This window comes from Amblyomma maculatum, chromosome 3 (genome assembly GCF_055883805.1).
Source record: "Amblyomma maculatum isolate TAMU_Amacu chromosome 3, ASM5588380v1, whole genome shotgun sequence".
Classification (NCBI taxonomy): domain Eukaryota; kingdom Metazoa; phylum Arthropoda; class Arachnida; order Ixodida; family Ixodidae; genus Amblyomma; species Amblyomma maculatum.
The window spans coordinates 201126386-201145606 of NC_139346.1; the positions used below are offsets into that span (position 1 = coordinate 201126386).

General features: G+C 43.2%; 2 protein-coding genes across 5 annotated transcripts in view; one reads left to right on the plus strand and one right to left on the minus strand.

Moving 5' to 3' along the window:
• Nucleotides 1–8457, minus strand: part of LOC146197442 (phosphatidylinositol-3,5-bisphosphate 3-phosphatase MTMR3) — a 34844-nt gene extending 26387 nt beyond the window's left edge. For all 4 annotated transcript variants that reach the window (XM_084599261.1, XM_084599263.1, XM_084599262.1 and 1 more), the window contains exons 1-2: nucleotides 8312–8457; nucleotides 298–633 (exon numbers count right to left, since the gene is read on the minus strand). In XM_084599261.1, coding sequence (XP_084455387.1) covers nucleotides 298–623 — 326 coding nt within the window. In that variant the 5' untranslated portion in view covers nucleotides 624–633; nucleotides 8312–8457. The remainder of the gene's footprint in view (nucleotides 1–297; nucleotides 634–8311) is intronic.
• Nucleotides 8458–8818: 361 nt separating this feature from the next.
• LOC146197443 (uncharacterized) lies at nucleotides 8819–18238 on the plus strand. The gene is made up of 2 exons (XM_084599265.1): nucleotides 8819–9730; nucleotides 10170–18238. Exons 1-2 carry the CDS (start codon nucleotides 9113–9115, stop codon nucleotides 10935–10937), a joined length of 1386 nt encoding a protein of 461 aa, XP_084455391.1. The 5' UTR covers nucleotides 8819–9112; the 3' UTR covers nucleotides 10938–18238.
• Nucleotides 18239–19221: the final 983 nt, after the last annotated feature.

Here is a 19221-nt window from a genome sequence, read left to right on the forward strand (position 1 = left end):
TGCATATGAAGCAGACAAGACATTACTAGTACTGAGAACTGGACCGACAAGCAATGCAACGTTTTTACAAATAGGTGAGTACTCAGGCATGGGCACAACAAGGTAAAGAATAAGCACTGCTTTTCAAAACTAAGTTCACAATTCAGTGACCTAAATGAACAAAACACCATATCATTGGACAATTCACTGTTTAGGAAGGGTTGGCGTTCTGCCAGTGGGTAATGACGGTGAAATGATTACAAATGACAGACAACTTCAAATTACAAGGGGAGGTTGTTGCAAAGGACAACTACCCACCTGAAGCAGCGGGCATCTTTGCAGATTAGGTGTAGGTAGAAGATGTCGCGACACTCGACCGCCTCGAGTAGTCCCAGGGGAAGGTTCACCTGCTGTTCGGGTCCAGCCAGAAAGAAGCGGTATGAGGAGAGGGCCACAACGCCCTGCGTTGAGCGACCAAGGAACTCCACTGCCTCGCCCGGCAGACACGGAAACGGCACAACCAGAGAGGGGTCATCTGACACGAGGGCACGCTTGGGGTACGCCTCACTCCCAGTCAGGTTCAGGAAGCTGGACGGGGTGCCACTATCTCCATCGCCAGGCGGGGAACCTTCCTCGTCCTCCATGCCAGAGACCCTGCATCAAAGGGACAAAACATTGCGTTAGTAACAATGGCCGCCATGGTGGAAGCTTCCTTGAAATGAAACACCAGTACGCCCTACTGAAACACTTGGCACACAGTAAAACCTTGTCAATTTGCACACCTAAATCATCTAATGTTGAATTACCAAAGTTAACCGCCCCTATTAAGCACCAGGAAGCATTTAAACTTTATTCTTATATCTACCCAACATCAAATACATAGTAAACACTGACAGTGCTTTCATCCCTGCCAATCAGCATACCACCAAATGGTATCATTAAACATTATTTTCTGCATTAATTTTTCTTCCTTTTAATACCTGCCCAGCTCCTCGTAAGACTTTTTCCTCCCTTGCACTCATCACTACCACCCTCTGCTCTTTAACAGACTATACTCTGTCTCACAAGCTGTTTGCAGCACCACGAATGGTAAGGGCGACCAGGGCCATCAAAATGATGAAAATGGTACGTGACTGAGTTCACAGCCTGTTGCTCAAGTTACAAATTTACGAGTCAGATAGGCACACTGGAGGGACAATCTCAGACAGGGGGCACAGCGCTCTTCTGTACGCTAGCGCCCTCCGTGGAGGAACTGAAAAAGTGGCCACCTTGGAATCAAGTCAGCCTGAAACAACACATGTGTCAATCATTCTATCTGCATTTGTGATCCTGCTTCCTATGCACTTCTTCGAGCAGATAACTGAAGTAGGGGTTGCTCAGGGCAGCTGTAGAACTTGAAAGATGAAGGCTTCCGGGCAGAACTGTCCCTGCCGGCATCAAAAATCGTCAGGCTCGCTGTTCGGCTCATGGAGAGAGAAAACTGCCTCAAGAATGGCATGTCTTGGCTTCAAGCCAATGACTATGTCTTTCTATGTCTTTAGAAACTACTCATCGTTAAAGGCAGATAGACCATTGGTTTTGGATAGCAGCGCTACAACAGTGATCTAACTTCTGGCCACTGTCGGCATCATGGAGGAAGGAAAAACTAGGAGGGAGCATGACGTCACGCAGCCAACCTTCGCAAGCCAAGTGCCGATGAAGCCGCTCCCTCCCCCATTTTTTCGCTCTCCTAGTTAGACCCTATGTTTTGATGAGTGCGCGTGTCTGCCATGGCGCGGGTGCGCGGCTGTTTGCCATGTGGGCTGCTGGGCGCTGCGCGCGCTAGTAGATATCACCGCACGCTATCACGTGGTCTAACACGTAGGGGCCGACTCGCTTCCTTTCATTTTTTATGACTAGGCTTCACGGATGTTGCCGCGCGCTCCCTCTTAGTTTTTCCTTTCTCCATGGTTGGCATGAGCCAAAGGGTGAGGTGGTGCAATTTGTGCCATCATCAGGAACACGTCTAAAAAGTGTATAGTCGTCACCCTGCTGATGCAAATGGTTCCTAATGGGTGGCAATGTTTATTTCCACTGACCTTGTTGGCGTGTTGCCTGAAAAGTCTATCGTCAAAAAGAGTTATGTAGGCCACTCCTAATGAGTGGCCACAAAGGGAAGCTGCCGTCTTGTCTATATGCTCCCCAACTGGTGCCCGGAGCACTTATCGCTATGTACACATGTATCAACAGTTCTTCACAAGAAGGCTGCATTCTTCCTTTCCCTGAGCAGCAAGGACAGAAACATTGGGGCTTTCGCATGATTCTTGACTCTCCTGTACACCTTCACAACACAAGGAGTGCCGCCTCGAGTCCCTCAAACAGCCTGTTGCCCGCCCCCGACCTTTGAGTAGCTATTCCAGGTTCATGTCTTTTTAATGTCTCGGGGCCTGCCAACATGCGTGCTTTATAAACTATGTTCCTCAGGACCTGAACTGGCGCGCCGTGATCACATTCTATCAGTTAATCAAAATTTCTTGCTTTGGAGAGCACCGATAAGAAACACATATCCAGCCAGCCTCTTTGTAAGCCAAGGAACCGAAAAATACAAAAATAAGATGCCCCACTTTAGTGAAAAGCATCAGCTTTGTACATATCTCCCTGTAACTGTTCCTATTCCTTCGTATGCACTTGCACGCACACCCACGCACGCGAGCTGGCCGGACTCTGCAGTCAGCCATGCACTGTGTGGCCGTAGTGGCGCGTGGGTAGTGGCGTGTCTTTCCACTCCGTCAGAAACCAAGCGCTTGGGTTCCCTATAGGAACGCAATCATGTAGTGCGTGCCATCCTAATTGTCCCAGGTCATGCTTAGAATATGTGGTGCTACAAACATCTTGCGAGACAAAGACTCCTCAGCATGCCCCAATGTAACATTGTTGGATTTCAGTAGGCAAGAAACCGAAGCATAAAGGAAAAATGTGCAGGAGGAAAAACTCAACTTTCTGGCATGACACAGAAGAACCACAAATGCTTTCAATAGGTGCTGGCCTTACCTACATGCAGTGGAAAACAAAGGAAGCTGTCTTCATTCATATATCCCTTGTTTTACAGATTTTAATAGCATAGAGCATCTCACTAAGCATGACAAAGAATTAAGCAAACGAGCGTATGCGAACAAAGTTGTGATTCTGAGGATTCCCTCCGAGGAGATGTCACACAGTAAACACAGCAAGATTTAAACTTGCTCCATAATTTATCGCTGACGAACTTGTTTTCACTTGAACAGATGTTTATAAATTTTCTTTTTGTCTTAACAATCTTGAACTGGAATGTACTGCCACAATTCTCCACTGTTTATTCCTGATGAGTGATTTGAATCACCAGTAGACGCTGTCTTTAATGCGGTATGTTGTTGAGTTTGCGTATTGTTTCCCTTCATATAAAGATTGTTGCTGTGTGAATTGTGCTTTGTTCATTTTTAGTTTGGTTTGGTTTATGGGGTTTAATGTCCTAAAGCGATTCGGGCTATGAGAGATGCCGTAGTGAAGGGCTACAGAAATTTAGACCGCCTGGGGTTCTTTAACGTGCACTGACATCGCACAGCCCACAGGCGCTTAGCTTTTCGCCTCTACCGAAAAGTGGCCACTGTGGCCAGGATTCGATTCTGCATCCTTAGGCGCGAGGCATTCACTTTTGGTGTGTGCTTTGCAATACCAATGCTGTTTAGGGTCGCAAGTGTTTTTTTTTTTTTTTTTTTTTTCTTTTTTGCTCTTTGTCTTATAATGTGCCTCTCCTGCTTGGACCAAGCTAAAATAGTAAACTTGGCTTAAATTTTCAAGAAGAGTGTTAAGAAGGATCCCTATTACGAGTTTCATTGAGTTGCTTGTAGCTCCATAAGGACTGCTGGCGCTTTCTGACTAGTTTTCTTTTCTTCTAGGCTCAATGCATCATTGAAGCGGTAGTGTACACCTGTCCCTCTGTTCAGTGTTAACAGAAATAAACTTTTACTCAAGTGTTTTAAAAGTGGACATTACTGCGGAGGAACTTGAGGACAAAAATAACAATTGTAGAGACACTACACGTAACCACAGCAAGTGCTATGTCAGGGCTGCCATTTTGTTACCCAGCATGCAGCTTCAGCAGCGTAAGCTAGAGCAGGAGGCAATACTCCTTCTAGACATGCTCGAGCTCTCTCTCAGTACTCCACACAGAAACAAAATTGCAGCCGCTCTGATGATGCTGAATACTCCCTATATACATTTTGCTTCCTTGCCCACTTCACTGGTACTTTACTCTAAAATCCATGATGCACCAACATACCAAGTCTGCTTATATTATATCTCCCTTTATGACATTCCTCAGATTCAACAATGGAAATGGCAATACTCATTTTCATAATCTATGATATCGGGAAAAATATTAGTCATGCAGCATAGGTACTGCATAAGCAAAATCTCAGTGCAAAAAAGCAGTGTGTGAAGTTTGCAGCATGGCTTTAAATTGCCATGTATGGAAACAGTAATGATTATATACAAAATCTGCAATATCAGGAAGAATACCAGACAGCATTAGCAGTGTATGAGCAATGCTGAAGTTCAAAGCAATGTGAGGAGTTTTCAGCATTGTTTATTGAGTCATGTTTTAAAGATTATGTTTCACTTGGATAAAAACAAACATTCCCAGTGGAACAGAGCAGTGCAGCATGTGAGAACTGGTTTAGGATATTTATAAGTTAGCTTATAAAGAAGTTAACTGTGGTACCAACATGCTCTTCAGCATACATGAGTGTAATGCTTTAAAAAATTAATGAAAGTACTGCAAGTCTAGCAGACTCCACTTAAATTATGCTGGGATTCCTTCATGAATGAGCTCCAGTAAGCTGAATTCCCCTTTTATGAGACAAAGCACTTGTACAATGAAAACAATAACGTCTTGTTAACGTAGAACATTTTCTAGTGTGCACTATGATTAACATAAATGCGAGCAATTCAGAGCCCTGCTAGTAATAAGTGGAACTGAAGTCCCAACAAATAGGTCGGTGCCACTCTCCAAAATTGTGATAAGAAAGGCAATGCAAAAGAGACTGCAGCATCATGAAAAATGCAGGCAGCGTAGCTCTAGAACTTGCGACAACTAAATTGCTGAGTCCATTTGCTATGCAGGATTTACAAAAATGTCCCTCGTTCAGAGGTGCTTACTGAATGTATTTTCATGAATTACTCTTTACTTACCCTGTCTCATCCCTAGTTTACAAATGACTAAAAAGTCATGTGCAACTTGGTACTTTGGGCTTTTCTATTAAAACAAGCTTGTGACAATCTGAGAATATGTACAAGATCCTGTTATACATGCAGTGATTTCTGCACATGGAGGACATTTTTCACAGTGTAAATGCAGCTATGTTCATGATTCTTTTGCTGGACAAATCCTCGTGCAATTGAAAATTTGTAACAAGCTGGTTGACAAACAAGAAAGACACAAACTGAGCCACTTAGTTGTCTCCACCGCTCCAAGCTCACCACGACAAAACTCATAACCAGCCCATGCCACAAGTTTCTTGTTAAGCAATGACTCAAAAACTGATTAAATGCAAGGTTACTGAATGCCCAAAGATGTGTATCTGCAGGTAGCAATCTCATGTTAGGCTACACACAGCTAACTGCTTCACGCCTACTGAGTGTAATGGTTTAAGGTGCCAAAATGGCAAATGTGAAACATGATGCATCATAAAAATATGCATGAGTGCATTGAAAAACAAAAGTGTACCTCAGTGCAGCACAACACCCAACAGTAACACCCAGTAATAAACTGCTACTTTGCAACTTATCACTCTGAAACCTTTTATCACCTAACACTCAAAACAGATTTGGTGCGGTGATGAAAGCACATTCACGTACCAACCTGATACAGATCCAAATCAACGCAGCCATAAGCGGAAATACTTCCGACAGGAAAACGCTCCTAAAGTGAGGTTCTGCTCTTCTAGGTACTTCAGAAATGTCTTATCTGCTGCTTTTCGCTGCTAGGGAGGATGGCTATACATAAAAACGTGACGCGACACACTGCACATGTTGTGGCCTGATAAGATAGAATGTATTGAAAGGGCTTTGACTTTTCCTGTGTGCAGCAGACACTTCGTGCTCCTTGCAACATGTGCAAGTGGTCACTTGAAAGCAAATGAATACAGCAGAAAAAATTTTAGAAAGAAAATTCAGACTTTATGGTTGAACAGACTGGGTGAAAAAAAAAAAAATGGCTAAAGAATGAAAGAGAAGCTGAAAAATTACCAATCATTAAAAAGAATAAAAATGGCATGAACAAAACATCTGTAGGTAATGGCAAGGCAGTACGATCAGAAATCCCCTCATGGAGAAGGGTTGCTGAATTTGAATCGAATCGGATGACAATGCAAAGTCAACCCTCTGTACAGGGCTCAATAAAAAATGAGGATTAGAAGGGCATAGGTTCGGTGTGAAAAAGTTCCTTGCACAGCTCTGGATCGAACTCGATAAAAGAAAAATAATATGAAAGGGCACCCACTCAAAAATGCAGCAGGCAAACTGTGACTTTACTTTGACACATTTCCTTTTCCGAGTACTGATTTTGAGGATTCATTTTTGACTCTGTTTGCAACAAACTTGTAACACCTCTCCAGCACACAATGATTTATTATTTCTGGTAACGCCCACAGTGTGTATTTATGTGTAAGCGTTCACGCAGTTCCTGATGGAAGTTACACACACAGAAAAATCAGGAACCACGGCACCAATTACATATTGCCGCCAATAGAATCCCAACAGCAGCTGAGCACAACTGTCATGGATAGGACAGCTTCGTTAATAAAAACTCTTTGAAAAACAAAAAACAAGAAATGAAACAAATGATAGAGGCTGAGAGCTCTGTTTTCTTTCTTCTGGTATCCGGAAAAGGCCGGCGGTATCAAAGTACATTCTTTTTTCTTTTTGCAGTTGTGGCTTTTTCGCAACGTGACATATCGCGGCTCACGATAAACAGACGAGTCCACGCATTCGCACGGTAAACATTTGCTGGCCGAAAGCTTTTCGGTACCCTAAAGCTGTTCACGCCGCGTCGCCTAAAGAACGGACACAATGCAAGAATATATTGCTGCAAGGCCAGTTCTGCACCTGGACAAGCCCATGCTGCGCCAGAGAATGGAGCAGCCCGCCGCAAGCGCGGAGAGCGAGCGAGATCTCGTTGTACAACTACTACGAGGTGTCCTCCACGGAACAACACGACAAAACGACGTTGGGGCGCACCGCCCTCCTAAAGCTACTACAAGGCTGAGATCTCCGTCCGGCTCGCCACCGCCACGGGAGGCAGGCGGCCGACGGAAAAAGGAAGCGAGTGTTCCCCCTCCTAGGGTTTCCGCGCGCGACACGGACGAGCAGAGACGGATGCAAGGCCGCCGCCGGCGTAGCCACTACACACAGATCGGCCGGCGAATTGACGCTATGATTACGATTGAGTCTGGGGTGCCGCGCGCCCAAGGAAATAAAATTGTGGGAGGGCACAGGCTCGCGCACCGCACCCCGAAGAATGTGAATGCAGTTTCTCCAGAGTGCCGCCTTGCTGCTGAAGGTCACTTCGCGAGCGCGCCCGCTCCTTCACCTCGCGCGCAGACGCAGCGCTTTTGTTGTTCTTTATGTCTTCCCTCCCAGCCGCCCTCCTCCCTGGGCTGTTTGTTTCCTTTTATTCCCCGCCCGGTATCGGCTACGAGAAGAAATTAAGAAGCCGCACTTTCTTCTCCGGCCCGATCGTAGATTCTTGTGATGTCTTTCGACGACGCTGGCCAAGCGTAACCAACCGATGGCAGTGCATAGCCTGTTTGCACTGACGTTCGTGACAAGCCCCTCGTCGAACGCGTACCCGCGAATGAGAAAGGTTCAGCTGTAAGGACGATCGAGTCTGTCGACAACGCCAGTGCATGCACCGCGGAAAGCGTATGAACGACTGTCAACTACCGAAATGCTTTTGCGAGGCAATGCGGCGCCCTATCACGATCTAGGTGGTCTGCAGCCCCCATGTAAACAACCCCCCCAACACCACCAGCCGAACGCCGAGGAAGAAAGCTTTTCACAATGACCCACTTTCATCGCGACGGCTACGTCGCCCGAACGTACAATCGCTGCGTGAAGCTGAAAACGGTCTGAAAACCGCTTTTCAAAGCTGCATGATCGTTGCTGTTAGCTCTGCTTCAAAATCTAGTCCACCTTTGGTACCAGTCGGAACGATAAAAGCATCGGGACACAGCGGGCCTATGCAGACAAGTCATTCATGAGCGACATACACAGGGGCATAAAGCTTACATTGAGGCTAGCTTGCGACAGGACTTACCTCGCACGTCAAGTAGCTCAGATGTAAGAACAAAAACTGAATTCCCTACACACGGTAGTTAAAATTTTGCTGATTATCATGACGTAAATAGGGCCCTAGCAGAAAATCGATTGCGGTCCATGAGTTACGTCACATCACAACAAAATCCTTCGAGAACGCTCAGCCGTCAGATGGCGAAAGTATTCATTTGTTTGCTAAATTTAAATAGTAAGAAATAAATTCAAAATAAAGCTTTAAACTATGTTTGTAACAATTTTATTAATTATTGTATATACACAGTGATTGTAAAATTACAAGTTCTAACTATTTTTGAAACCCAAATGATTTTTAATAATACAAGTTAAAACTGAATTAATTTGTATACGATAATATAATTCACTAGTTTTATTGAGAATTATTATATTTTTACAGAAAAATTAGTCTGAAAGGTCTCAGCATGATCATTTGTGTGTCGCTAGTTACATCTCTATTCAAGGCTGCAAAGAAGAGTTGTTGTTTCTATCAGCATTTCCCTCCACACGCCCACCCGTAGTACTCTCTCACGTTCCCGCGATGCGCTTCATGGCGTGTTTACAACTCGCAACTTAACTTGCTGCGTTTTCAACGCAAGTGCTCAGATTCGTTACTGTCGCGTCTTGGAGTTACACTATACACTGCAAGGAGCTGCTACTCTCTGCGATCAGCTACCGTGCGCGGTAGGCGAACCCCTCTCTTCAGAATAGTCTCAGTCGGTAAGAAGTTACTGCGCTGTTAAGCGTAAAAGACACAAAAGGCGTTAGAGAGGCAGGGCCCGCAGGACGCATGCGATGGCGAGTGACCAAAACGCCTAGTCGTCTCGCGCACCAGTGGGATTTGCCTGTTTCTCGGCAAGTAATGACCCTGGCGCCCAAGGCCAAAGTGGAAGTGCTGGTCAGGGGAGTCACGGCGGCCGATGACGATGCTCTCATCAACAAAAAGCTTCCCAAGGAGCTGCTGCTTCGCATCTTTTCCTACCTGGACGTTGTCTCCCTATGCGCCTGTGCGCAGGTGTCCAAGCTGTGGCACGAGCTCGCGCTGGACGGCAGCAACTGGCAGAAGATCGACCTTTTCAACTTCCAGACGGACATCGAGGGACCCGTCGTGGAGAATATCTCTCGTCGATGCGGCGGCTTCCTCAAAAAGCTCAGCCTGCGCGGCTGTCAGAGCGTCGAGGACGCGTCGCTCAAGACATTCGCCCAGAACTGCAATAACATCGAGGATCTGAACCTGAACGGCTGCAAGAAACTGACCGACAGCACCTGTCAGAGCTTGGGCAAGCACTGCAGCAAGCTGACTTTCCTCGACCTGGGATCCTGTTGTCAAGTGACAGACCTGTCCCTCAAGGCGATCGGCCAGGGCTGCCCTGCGCTCGAGCAGATCAACATCTCTTGGTGCGATCAGGTGCGTCATGCATTTCCGGTTTCGCACTGTCCCAGGCAGGAATTAATGTCTTGGTCCGGCGGATGGCGTTGCTTATTGTAGAGAGGGATAAAGTTTGTGAGTTGGATTAGAAATCTACATCTTTGTGAAGTGGCTGGCCAGAAGTGGCTAGCCACCTCATGCACATTTGATTTACGGAAATGTATGTTGCTTGGCATTCATTTGAGTATCTTTTTGCTGTAAACATGCCTCCTGTAGTGCAGTAACTCATACTTTGTATGCAAGCACAAGCATGTAGTTATTTGTTCATGCAGTTAAAAATCTAGCGAAATAGTTGATTGGTAATGTAACCTATGTCATTACTTTCGGTCAGTTCCCACGTTTCTTTTTCTTTTTCATTATATGTATAGTCTATAGTCTTTGTTTTTTTTTCCTAATGCATACACATCTTTATGCCTAGGTTTCAAAGTATGGTGTGGAGGCTCTGGCAGCCGGCTGCCCAAGGCTACGTAGTTTTGTCAGCAAGGGTTGCCCCCTGGTCAATGACGAGGCAGTCTCCCAGCTGGCGCAGTTCTGTGGGGGCCTGCAAACTCTGAATCTGCACGAGTGCACCAATATCACTGATGCAGCGATACAGTCCGTCAGCCAGCACTGTCCTAAGCTGCACTTCCTCTGCGTCTCCAACTGTGCACACTTGACGGATGCTGCACTTGTTTCACTGAGCCAGGGCTGCCATGCGCTCTGCACACTCGAGGTTGCTGGGTGCACACAGCTGACGGACAGTGGATTCCAAGCACTGTCACGCTCCTGCCATGCCCTCGAGAAGATGGACCTTGAAGAGTGTGTGCTCATCACGGACAATACGTTGCTTCACTTGGCCAACGGCTGTCCGAGGCTGCAGCAGCTGAGCTTGTCACACTGCGAGCTCGTGACTGATGAAGGCATCCGGCACCTTGGTGCTGGGGCCGGTGCTGCAGAACACCTGCTTGTGCTGGAGCTGGACAACTGTCCACTGATAACGGATGCTTCGCTGGAGCACTTGGTCACGTGCCAGAACTTGCAACGCATTGAGCTGTATGACTGCCAGCTCATCACACGCGCTGGCATCCGCAAGCTGCGCAGTCACCTCCTGGACTTGAAGGTGCATGCCTACTTTGCTCCTGTGACGCCTCCACCATCGGTTGGGGGTGGGAGACCACGCTACTGTCGTTGCTGTGTTGTGCTCTAGTCAAGTGAGCAGAGGCAATGGGGGATTGGTGCTTTTAGGAATTGCCTTTTGCTGCTGGTTTGAGGTTGCATTCATGTTATTGTTGAACTTTTGACAGACCACTCAAAGCATGTTTCACTGGCAATGTAGTGGTATCCTGCCGTGCTCGAAGATTTTCGTTAGTTGATTGGCAGCGCTTTCAGTAACCCCAGGTCTAACACATTCTGTTTTTTTGCGTATGACGACCTTCCCTCTGTTCACTGTTTGGTTGCTTTAACCTTAGAAAGCACTGTCTATGTGTTGTTAGCTTTGTCCTTTCCTCAAAAATTTGGTTACATTTATGTTAGCATATGCAGTACCGTAGGCGGGTACATTTTAACATGGCACATTGCCTCACTTACTTTGGCAAGAAATCCTAATCTTCAAGCTTTCTTTACTTGTTTCATTTTCAGTATTGCATTTACTACTGATGTGATTATCACTTAATGCATAACCTTGTTAATTTTAGAAATAGGCCATGCAGGCAACCTTCTGTGGAGACAACCAAACAACGCCTTAAGAACTGGATAAGGCTGACTAGATAGATGGTGTTGGTGGTATTGCGCCACGACGGGACAGACTCCGCCACAGTCGGGACTTGGTTAGGACTTTTTATGGTCCACTTGATAAAAAAGGAAAGCCTCAGTATCAATCCAAATCCAATCTAATGAGACATCAGCTACAAGCTTCAGTATGCTGGCGTAGAGATTAAATTTGGTATGTGGCTTTTCACTGCGTTTACAGTTAACAGCAGTCGCGACAATGACAGCAGTGTTAGCTCTCGTAAAAAAGTTGCACAAAGTGTCACTACAAATCATTACTGGATGTGCACTGATGTTGGTATTCCACAGAAGGTTGTCCAAAGATGTGGTAATGTGCACTTTATATTGGTAAGTTTTCTCTCTTGGTGAGGAGAATCTAGTTAAGAAATGTGTCTATTCTGCGTGGCCCAAATTAAACAGCATATGCACTTGCCTCTTTGGAGAGACAATGGTTGGACAGTGCAGTTGCATTAAATGCTAGGAACCCCTTAGTTCATTTCCAAAATACTACTATCAGTATTACAGCCATAGTATGGGGCATGCCTCAGTGTCAGGGGATCCAAAATTAGCATCTTTTAATTACCTTGAGCAAGGGATAATTTCTCTGATATAATGAACAAGTTTTACCTAACACAAAATCATCTGTGTCACATTTGTTCATCCTTACAGAAGGCAAACTGCAGCTGTAGAAATATGATTAACCTTATAGTCAGGACGTTATGTATACTGCAAGCAAATGCAATTTTCAGTTTGTTTGTCATTTCTGTTGTAGATGTTTTCTAAAGCTTAACTTTCAAGCTCATCAGCTTTTGTGCAGGTCTGCGTTTCACCATTTATGTTGACACATTTACGGCACTTGAAATTGACATTCATTTCACTAATAGTGGGTCTGGGAATATAAAAAATTTGTTTGCAACACAACAGAGTGCTTTGACAGCTGCTTGCATTGTTCATAATGGATCTTTCTTTGCTGGTGAGTTGAGTGCTGCCATGCTAAATGTGACCTAAAATGAGTGGAGTTGGTATTTTACATCATCTTAATCGAGCAAGAATTCACCACATTGAACATGGAATTGCAGTGCATACCATGGTCGGCACTGACACTGTGCACAGAGGAACCACCGGATATATTTATTATACAAATAACAAGTGTATAGAGTGCTGTTGAGCACTTCACAGTTCTGCTGATCTGTCCATGTCACTTGCAGCGGCACATTTTTACTTGTGCATATTATTTATCTTCTTTCTAGCACGTCGTACCGCGCAACTAGCATGACCTGCCATTACTGCAATAATATGAAACAAGTGTCTCTACTTTTACTACTATTTGCTAAGACATTTGTGCCATCTATAAGTGACTACCTAGGTTGAAAGATTCGCAGCACGTAACTTGAATAAGATGGTTCTGGAGACTGTCATTTGGCTTCTTTCTGCTACCATCCTTGTGCTATTGTCTCATTGTTGATGGCAGAGGTTCCCAGCTGTAAACTCGCTACTTGCTGGGAAGCTCGATGCTGGTTAAACATCTGCATTTCAAAACGTAGTATTGGAAGTGGCAAAAGATAGTTCCATCTGGAATTTTTTTCAGCATTTTGTATATTTGTGACCTTGTGTCATGAGGTTAACTTGCACAAATAGCCAAAGTTGCTTGAGTAACTGCTAGATAGCTTTTATACATGGCATACTTGCTGCTGCTTCTGCTTATACATAGTACTGTGTCAAGAATCTCAGTGATGGATGCTGTCCATGCATCCTGCCAAGAACTGCGTTTTATGCTGTATTACTTGTGGATGGCATGGAGCTAGTTGAGAGTGCATTTATCTTGCAGTGGTCTTGCTATATATATGTCTGCTTTGAAACACTTTATGCCAAGTGTGACTAGCACAACAGTACACTATATTAGGCAAGTTGGTTTTCATTCATTATAGTGAGCCACCACAACGAAGTCGAGGGTCTGAAAGAAAGACGACATGGGTGCCGACCATCTGCTGGTATTTTATTGAGAGAACATGTATATAAATAGGTATGAGCAGATAGCCTACTCACGCCTACACATAAGTTTTCCTCAATAAACTACCAGCACCCATGCCGTCTTTCTTTCAGTCCCTTGACTTCATTGCACTGAAATGCTGTAATTGTCACCTCTATGTCCCTTCTTGTGTACTCCATTTGCTGTAGTGCTGCATTTTAGCAAAAGCACAGAACGTTTTATTACTCGGAATCGAGTTTGTTGTCAACACTGCAGGGTTTTATTTGGAAAGGTCCTTGTACCGAGGTTCATCTCTTGTAAATATGAGCGTAGTTTGCATAATTTCATCAGTAACTTATGACTTAATCTGCTTTTAGAGAGATACAACATTCATTCTGACTTGGGTTGGCTGTAACGTTAGTTCTGTATATTTTTATCAAGGTTTCAGCTGCGATAACATTTTCTGTGCCTATTGGTCCTCTAGGAAATTGTTGATACAGGGTGAGATATTGTTTTTCAGCAATTAATTACATGAATATTGGTGCTCTTCTGGTGAAGACAAGCCACTTGCATAACAGCCTGAAAGACTACAGTAAAACCTCTTTGATATGTTTTCAAAAAATGGGAAAAAAACGTACTATCCGGGAAAATGTATGATTCGAACTGTCTGTTTTTGAAAAATTAACTGTTGAATAAGGTACAAAGGCATTTAGAGTTGACACTATCACTGCTTAAAAAGTGTAGATTAGTATTTGTCAACATCCAATAGCTCCCTTTTTAGTTCTCGCAGAATTTAGTCCGCATTTGCGTTGTCCTATGCGTGGAAGAGATATAGTGACAGGTCCAGTTCCTAGAAGGCAATTACGAGTCGGGATCGCTTCCTTGGTTGTTTCTCGAGGCTTCACTCCCTTGCATCAGTGACATGTGGGGAAGCCTTCACGTACATTTGCCGCATTTTTGCTCAAGATGCTTCCCCAAGACCCGGCCCGTTCGCATGCGTGCGAATAGTTGTAGTTGTGAAATGGTTCACCCCTATGCTCCTAAGACCGTAAAGAAGCCACCGTGTATCTCCTAAGTTATATTTCCATGGGAACAAACTTCTCGTATATTGGCTTTTAGCTTTCTTTGATGGTTCACCCCTCTGCACATAGGCACTGTAAGAAAGCAGTTGTGGCGGGTGAGCGCTGCTGATTAGTTTTCCATGTCACGAGCGCTCAAAAATTGTATTATACCAGCACAGTTAGTCTAAATTTCGAATGTAGTAACCGGAATCGTGCTATCTAGGAACGTTTCAACCGGGAGAAAAATAGTGTAACTCTATAGGAGATGTTTTATTGCCCGCAGTTTTGAGCATATGAAGCGGTAAATCGTATAAACTGGGAACATATCAACGAGGTTCTACTGTGTCTGTGATGGGAGGTTTGAGTTGAGAAGTCTTGGAACATGTTGTATGTCCACTACGCATTTTTCATGGAAAGTTTTGTATGAAATGCTCCAAGTCGCTTAGCAAATGTGATCATTTTTATTTCCTGTGATTTTTTTATTTTTCACATGCTCATTTCTTTTATCTAATGGTTATGATACAAGTAGACTGGCAATTTTGTGCACGTCGCATGGAATAAGTGTCACAAGCGAGTTTGTAAATTTCAGTCCTTATCTGCTGTTAGCAAGCCTTCCTGTACTTGCAGTTCCTAATCAAATTACATTTTCATGTTTCTGGCAAGCACACTTGTACTGAAGCATTTTTGGCCGTGCATACCTATATGTTTCAAAGCAAGTAATTATGAATATTAATTAGGAGGTACAGTGACATACATGGGAAGAAATTTCAAATAATCGCTGGCTGCTAGAGCAACCTGGGTGATATAATTTGTTAGCCTTACATTGAAAGACAAGCATCTTCTGATAATCAGATTTCTTGTCTCAATGTTATTGGCGATGTTGAATGGCTGCAGACTGCAGACGTTTGATATGAGTGACCAAGATAAAATCTTTGGGGAATCATAGTTTGAGTTAACAAAAATAAGTCATTTATTTGAGATAAATTTCCTAACGTGAGCAGTGCACTTTGATGTGGCGAGAGTCAACATTGAATAAGGCTACTCGTAGCCTGGATGTGAAATCTTGCAGGAAGATTGTTAAGGTTCATGTGTTGCCTGGTGTAGCTTAAATTTATAAACAGTTTTTAATGTGTGCTTGAATGCCAATAGGTATAGGCAGCAAAATAATCTTCATATTGAGGTTTTTGATGTAGGGAATTACAGAATCTATTCTTGTCTTTTTTATTCATCAAGCTTACTTGCAGCTTTTACTATCTGCAAAAGACAGTGAAGTTAGTTCACAGGGTGTGGAAATCACTTGCCACCAATTGCACTAATCGTAATGGCTTTCTTGGCTCCAGAAACCCAAAGTATCCTTTTTTTCCTCCCCGGAAACGAGTCTTCTTTTGCAATGTGTCAGGCTTAGATTAAGATTCCAGTGGTTGGCTTGTAATGCATTAGTGGTTCACAGAACAAATGTTGCCTGCGTGGCACACATCTTACAAATGTTTTAGATCCGACGTCAAGCTAAGTGCTGCTACTTTTTCGAGTGACACTGCAGTGTTAAAGCGCATAGGTGCATTTTGATTCTGTAGCCATCATATATTTACAGATGGCATGGGTCTAGTACATTTTCATTTAGGCCACTTTGCACTGCTTTTGAATCCTGGTGTAGACTTGGCATCCTATCTTGTTGATTTTTTCATCTGCACGTTGGTGTTTAGTGATAATTGGCTGACATGCTTAACGTGTGGTTTTGTTTAGTATATCCACTGATCATGACATTCAGTAAATTAATTTTCCATTGATGCTATTGTTGCAAAACTGTTATAAATACACTGATTTCGACATCTACGCACAATACACTTTGCACTCCTGCATGTGTTGGAGTGAGAGTATGTATTTTTGGCATTACTTCACTCAGACGAACAGCTCTCAGGACTGCGAGACTCCCAGTACAATGTGTTTTGAAGGGATTTGCTTCAAGAAGGTTAGTAATAATATCTGTCTAGGAGGTCTTTGGCATAATTCGAGCCAACAGTTTAAATAGAAATGGCAGAACATGTTGTTGATTTGAAACTAAGCTGAAGTTGTTGGTATTCAGCTCATGCAACAGGAGTATTTATTCGCATCTTATCAAGCTTAATCAGTTAAAACCTTGGTGAAATTTTTAACTGCCAGAGATATTCAGGAATCATGAAGAATTGACATCAGTATACATACCCTCCCTCATCCATCAATAATTTTGGCTACTCATGGGACCCTTCAATCACGTGACCACAGGTCGTGGTGATGATGACTGTTCATTCTTGTGTATGCCCCTTTGCAATGTTGACTAGTAAGAGGTGTGACGGATTAGTTATGACGTGGCGATTTCTAGCTTGGAGGAAATTCTTCAGGTAGCTTTCATTATATAAGTTGTAGCAAGCCAGAAAAAAGGGTGCATTTTAACTAGCAGCAAATTCAGAAAATTTATGATGGGACCTTTTCGTCTCTGGGATAAAAGCACACAAAATTTAATATATCCACAATAGAAACAGCAGAAGTGCATTTTGAAAGTCCCGTGACAAAGATATGGCCTCCCTGTTGGTGGTTACCACAGTGTGTTATGGTTAGTGCAGCTATAGTTACTACTATTTGTTATTAGTACTATTAGAATGTTAAAAAAAAAATATGTTCAAAGAATTGCAGGAGTGCCTTTGGCTTCTTCTATTTCTCTGAAGTTTTCCAATTCAAAACAGTTTGTATACTGCCAGTGGTCTGAACTTGAGTTGATCTTGAACTTACTGATTAGAGTAGCACGAATTAAAATGTTTTTTTTTAATAGTTGATGTGGCTAGTCAACTCCTGGCTACTGTGATGCATAGAAACCTTATTTAAACGCACTTGCTTATAGCGCTGTCATTGCTCAAGATCAAGTATGTGAACTGTACTTAACGAGTAATTGGGAATTGCTGGAAAAGAAAGCAACTATTTTAGAAAATTATGTTTACGTTGAGATTGCATCATGACAGCAGTGTGCTAGTATGTTATTAGGCTTGGGTTTCAAAGTATGTTCATAACTCTTAACAGATGAGCAGATAATAGATGTAAACGAAATCTTCCTCTGTTTCGAGTAAGCACAAATATTAAATAATGGTACTGTGACATCTGCCAGTAGTTTATTGAACATCTTTTGGTGGCACTAAATTTTTTTGCTAAACTGTGTTCTAAAGATTTAGTAAAAGCGTGCATTGTACCATACGATCTAGCATTTTGTCTGCCTGTACATTTTTTTTTTTTTTTTGTTGATGGAGTACCATACATTCGCAAGAGATATCCCTCTCTTGTGCAGTTGCACTTGGTTGTATTATTTAGTTCTGAAAAGAAAAATCACAGATGAAGAGCATTATATAAAAGCCAAGGAAGCTGATGTACCATAATAACCTTGCATTTACGCAAGCAGCTTGCAGCACTTATGAGAACTGAACAAGAAATGTGTTGTCATTTTGGAGGAAGGTCATTTGTTTGCAGCCCATTTGTGGTGGTCTTGGGAAGTGCTTGAAGGTTCACTGTTTCTTTTGTAGAGAGGTAAATTTTCTTTTTCTTTGGCTCTAGCAGCCAGGATATGAGGGCTGCATAATGGCTTGTAGCTATCGTACAATACTCGCCATCTGACTTTTATTCTTCACGACACGGCATGCCATTGCTTTTTGTTTGATGCGAGACATTGAATAAAATGCCTTTAAAAAATGCTGACCTTTTGTTGCAACTGTTTTTTTCTCTGTATTTGTTATTCAGAAATGGCAATTAGGTGTAAGCCACAAAGGTATTTCCAAGTTCAACACATCACAGGTGGCTCTGAGATGCTTCATTATAATCTTTTTGACTTTGCTAGTATTGGAAAACTATCACCGGCTCCCCATTCTCCACCCTGTTTCGTGCTCAGAGTTCTTCACATTTTGGCAGCAGTGTGTTGAACGGCTTTTTTTTCTTCTTTCGCTGTCTTGTCGGTATCCACAGCTTGAAACGCAGCATTCCCTTCTGCAATATCTTGAAGTGAGATGGAATGTGTTGCTGCTGGCATTATTATTATTACTATTAGCTTTGTTTGTTTCCAGTGCTTTTTCCGCTCTTTAATCACATGTAAAGTTTCTGTAACACTTACAGCCCTATATAATTGAGCTTGTCTATTGAATATCAGGGAGCTAAGATTTAAGTGGATGCTCAAACAATCGGAAAGGCAGTGCCCAATCTGGCAGCCACCTTATTTCCACTACCAAAAATCTCTGCTATGTTTCAACGATGGAAACGAGCATACAAATGATAAAAATTGCATGGTTGATGACTGGCAATGCTGGTTTCCATATGCTGGCATGGTTAGCCTTTCAAACTACCTACTAGACTAAAACAAAACAAAAAGTGCAGCTCTATCTGACATCGATTACTGCAACATTATTAATAAGTTTTATTTGATCATTATGACTACTTATGCAAATTTATATGGTAGCATGAAGCTTAAACGTGTGTTCCTGCTGCATCACTGCATTCCCCGAAGGCAACATATTTGAGTAGTAATAGCATGCTGAGCTAGTTTGTGCAACATTGCTAATGGTGTCGGACAGCATGAGAAAAAAGGACAATGCACGGCTAGCACTGTTCAACAATCACTTTACAAAAAAAAAAGCATTCATGCAAGTTTTCTTATAAAATTGGGATACTAGTATAGGAATTTG

What these genes read in the sequence shown, in the direction of transcription:
- LOC146197443 (XM_084599265.1), top strand. Translation starts at nt 9,113, where the DNA reads ATGCGATGGCGAGTGACCAAAACGCCTAGTCGTCTCGCGCACCAGTGG. An exon ending in ACATCTCTTGGTGCGATCAG is followed by an intron (nt 9,731 to 10,169) that starts GTGCGTCATGCA and finishes CTTTATGCCTAG; the next exon opens with GTTTCAAAGTATGGTGTGGA.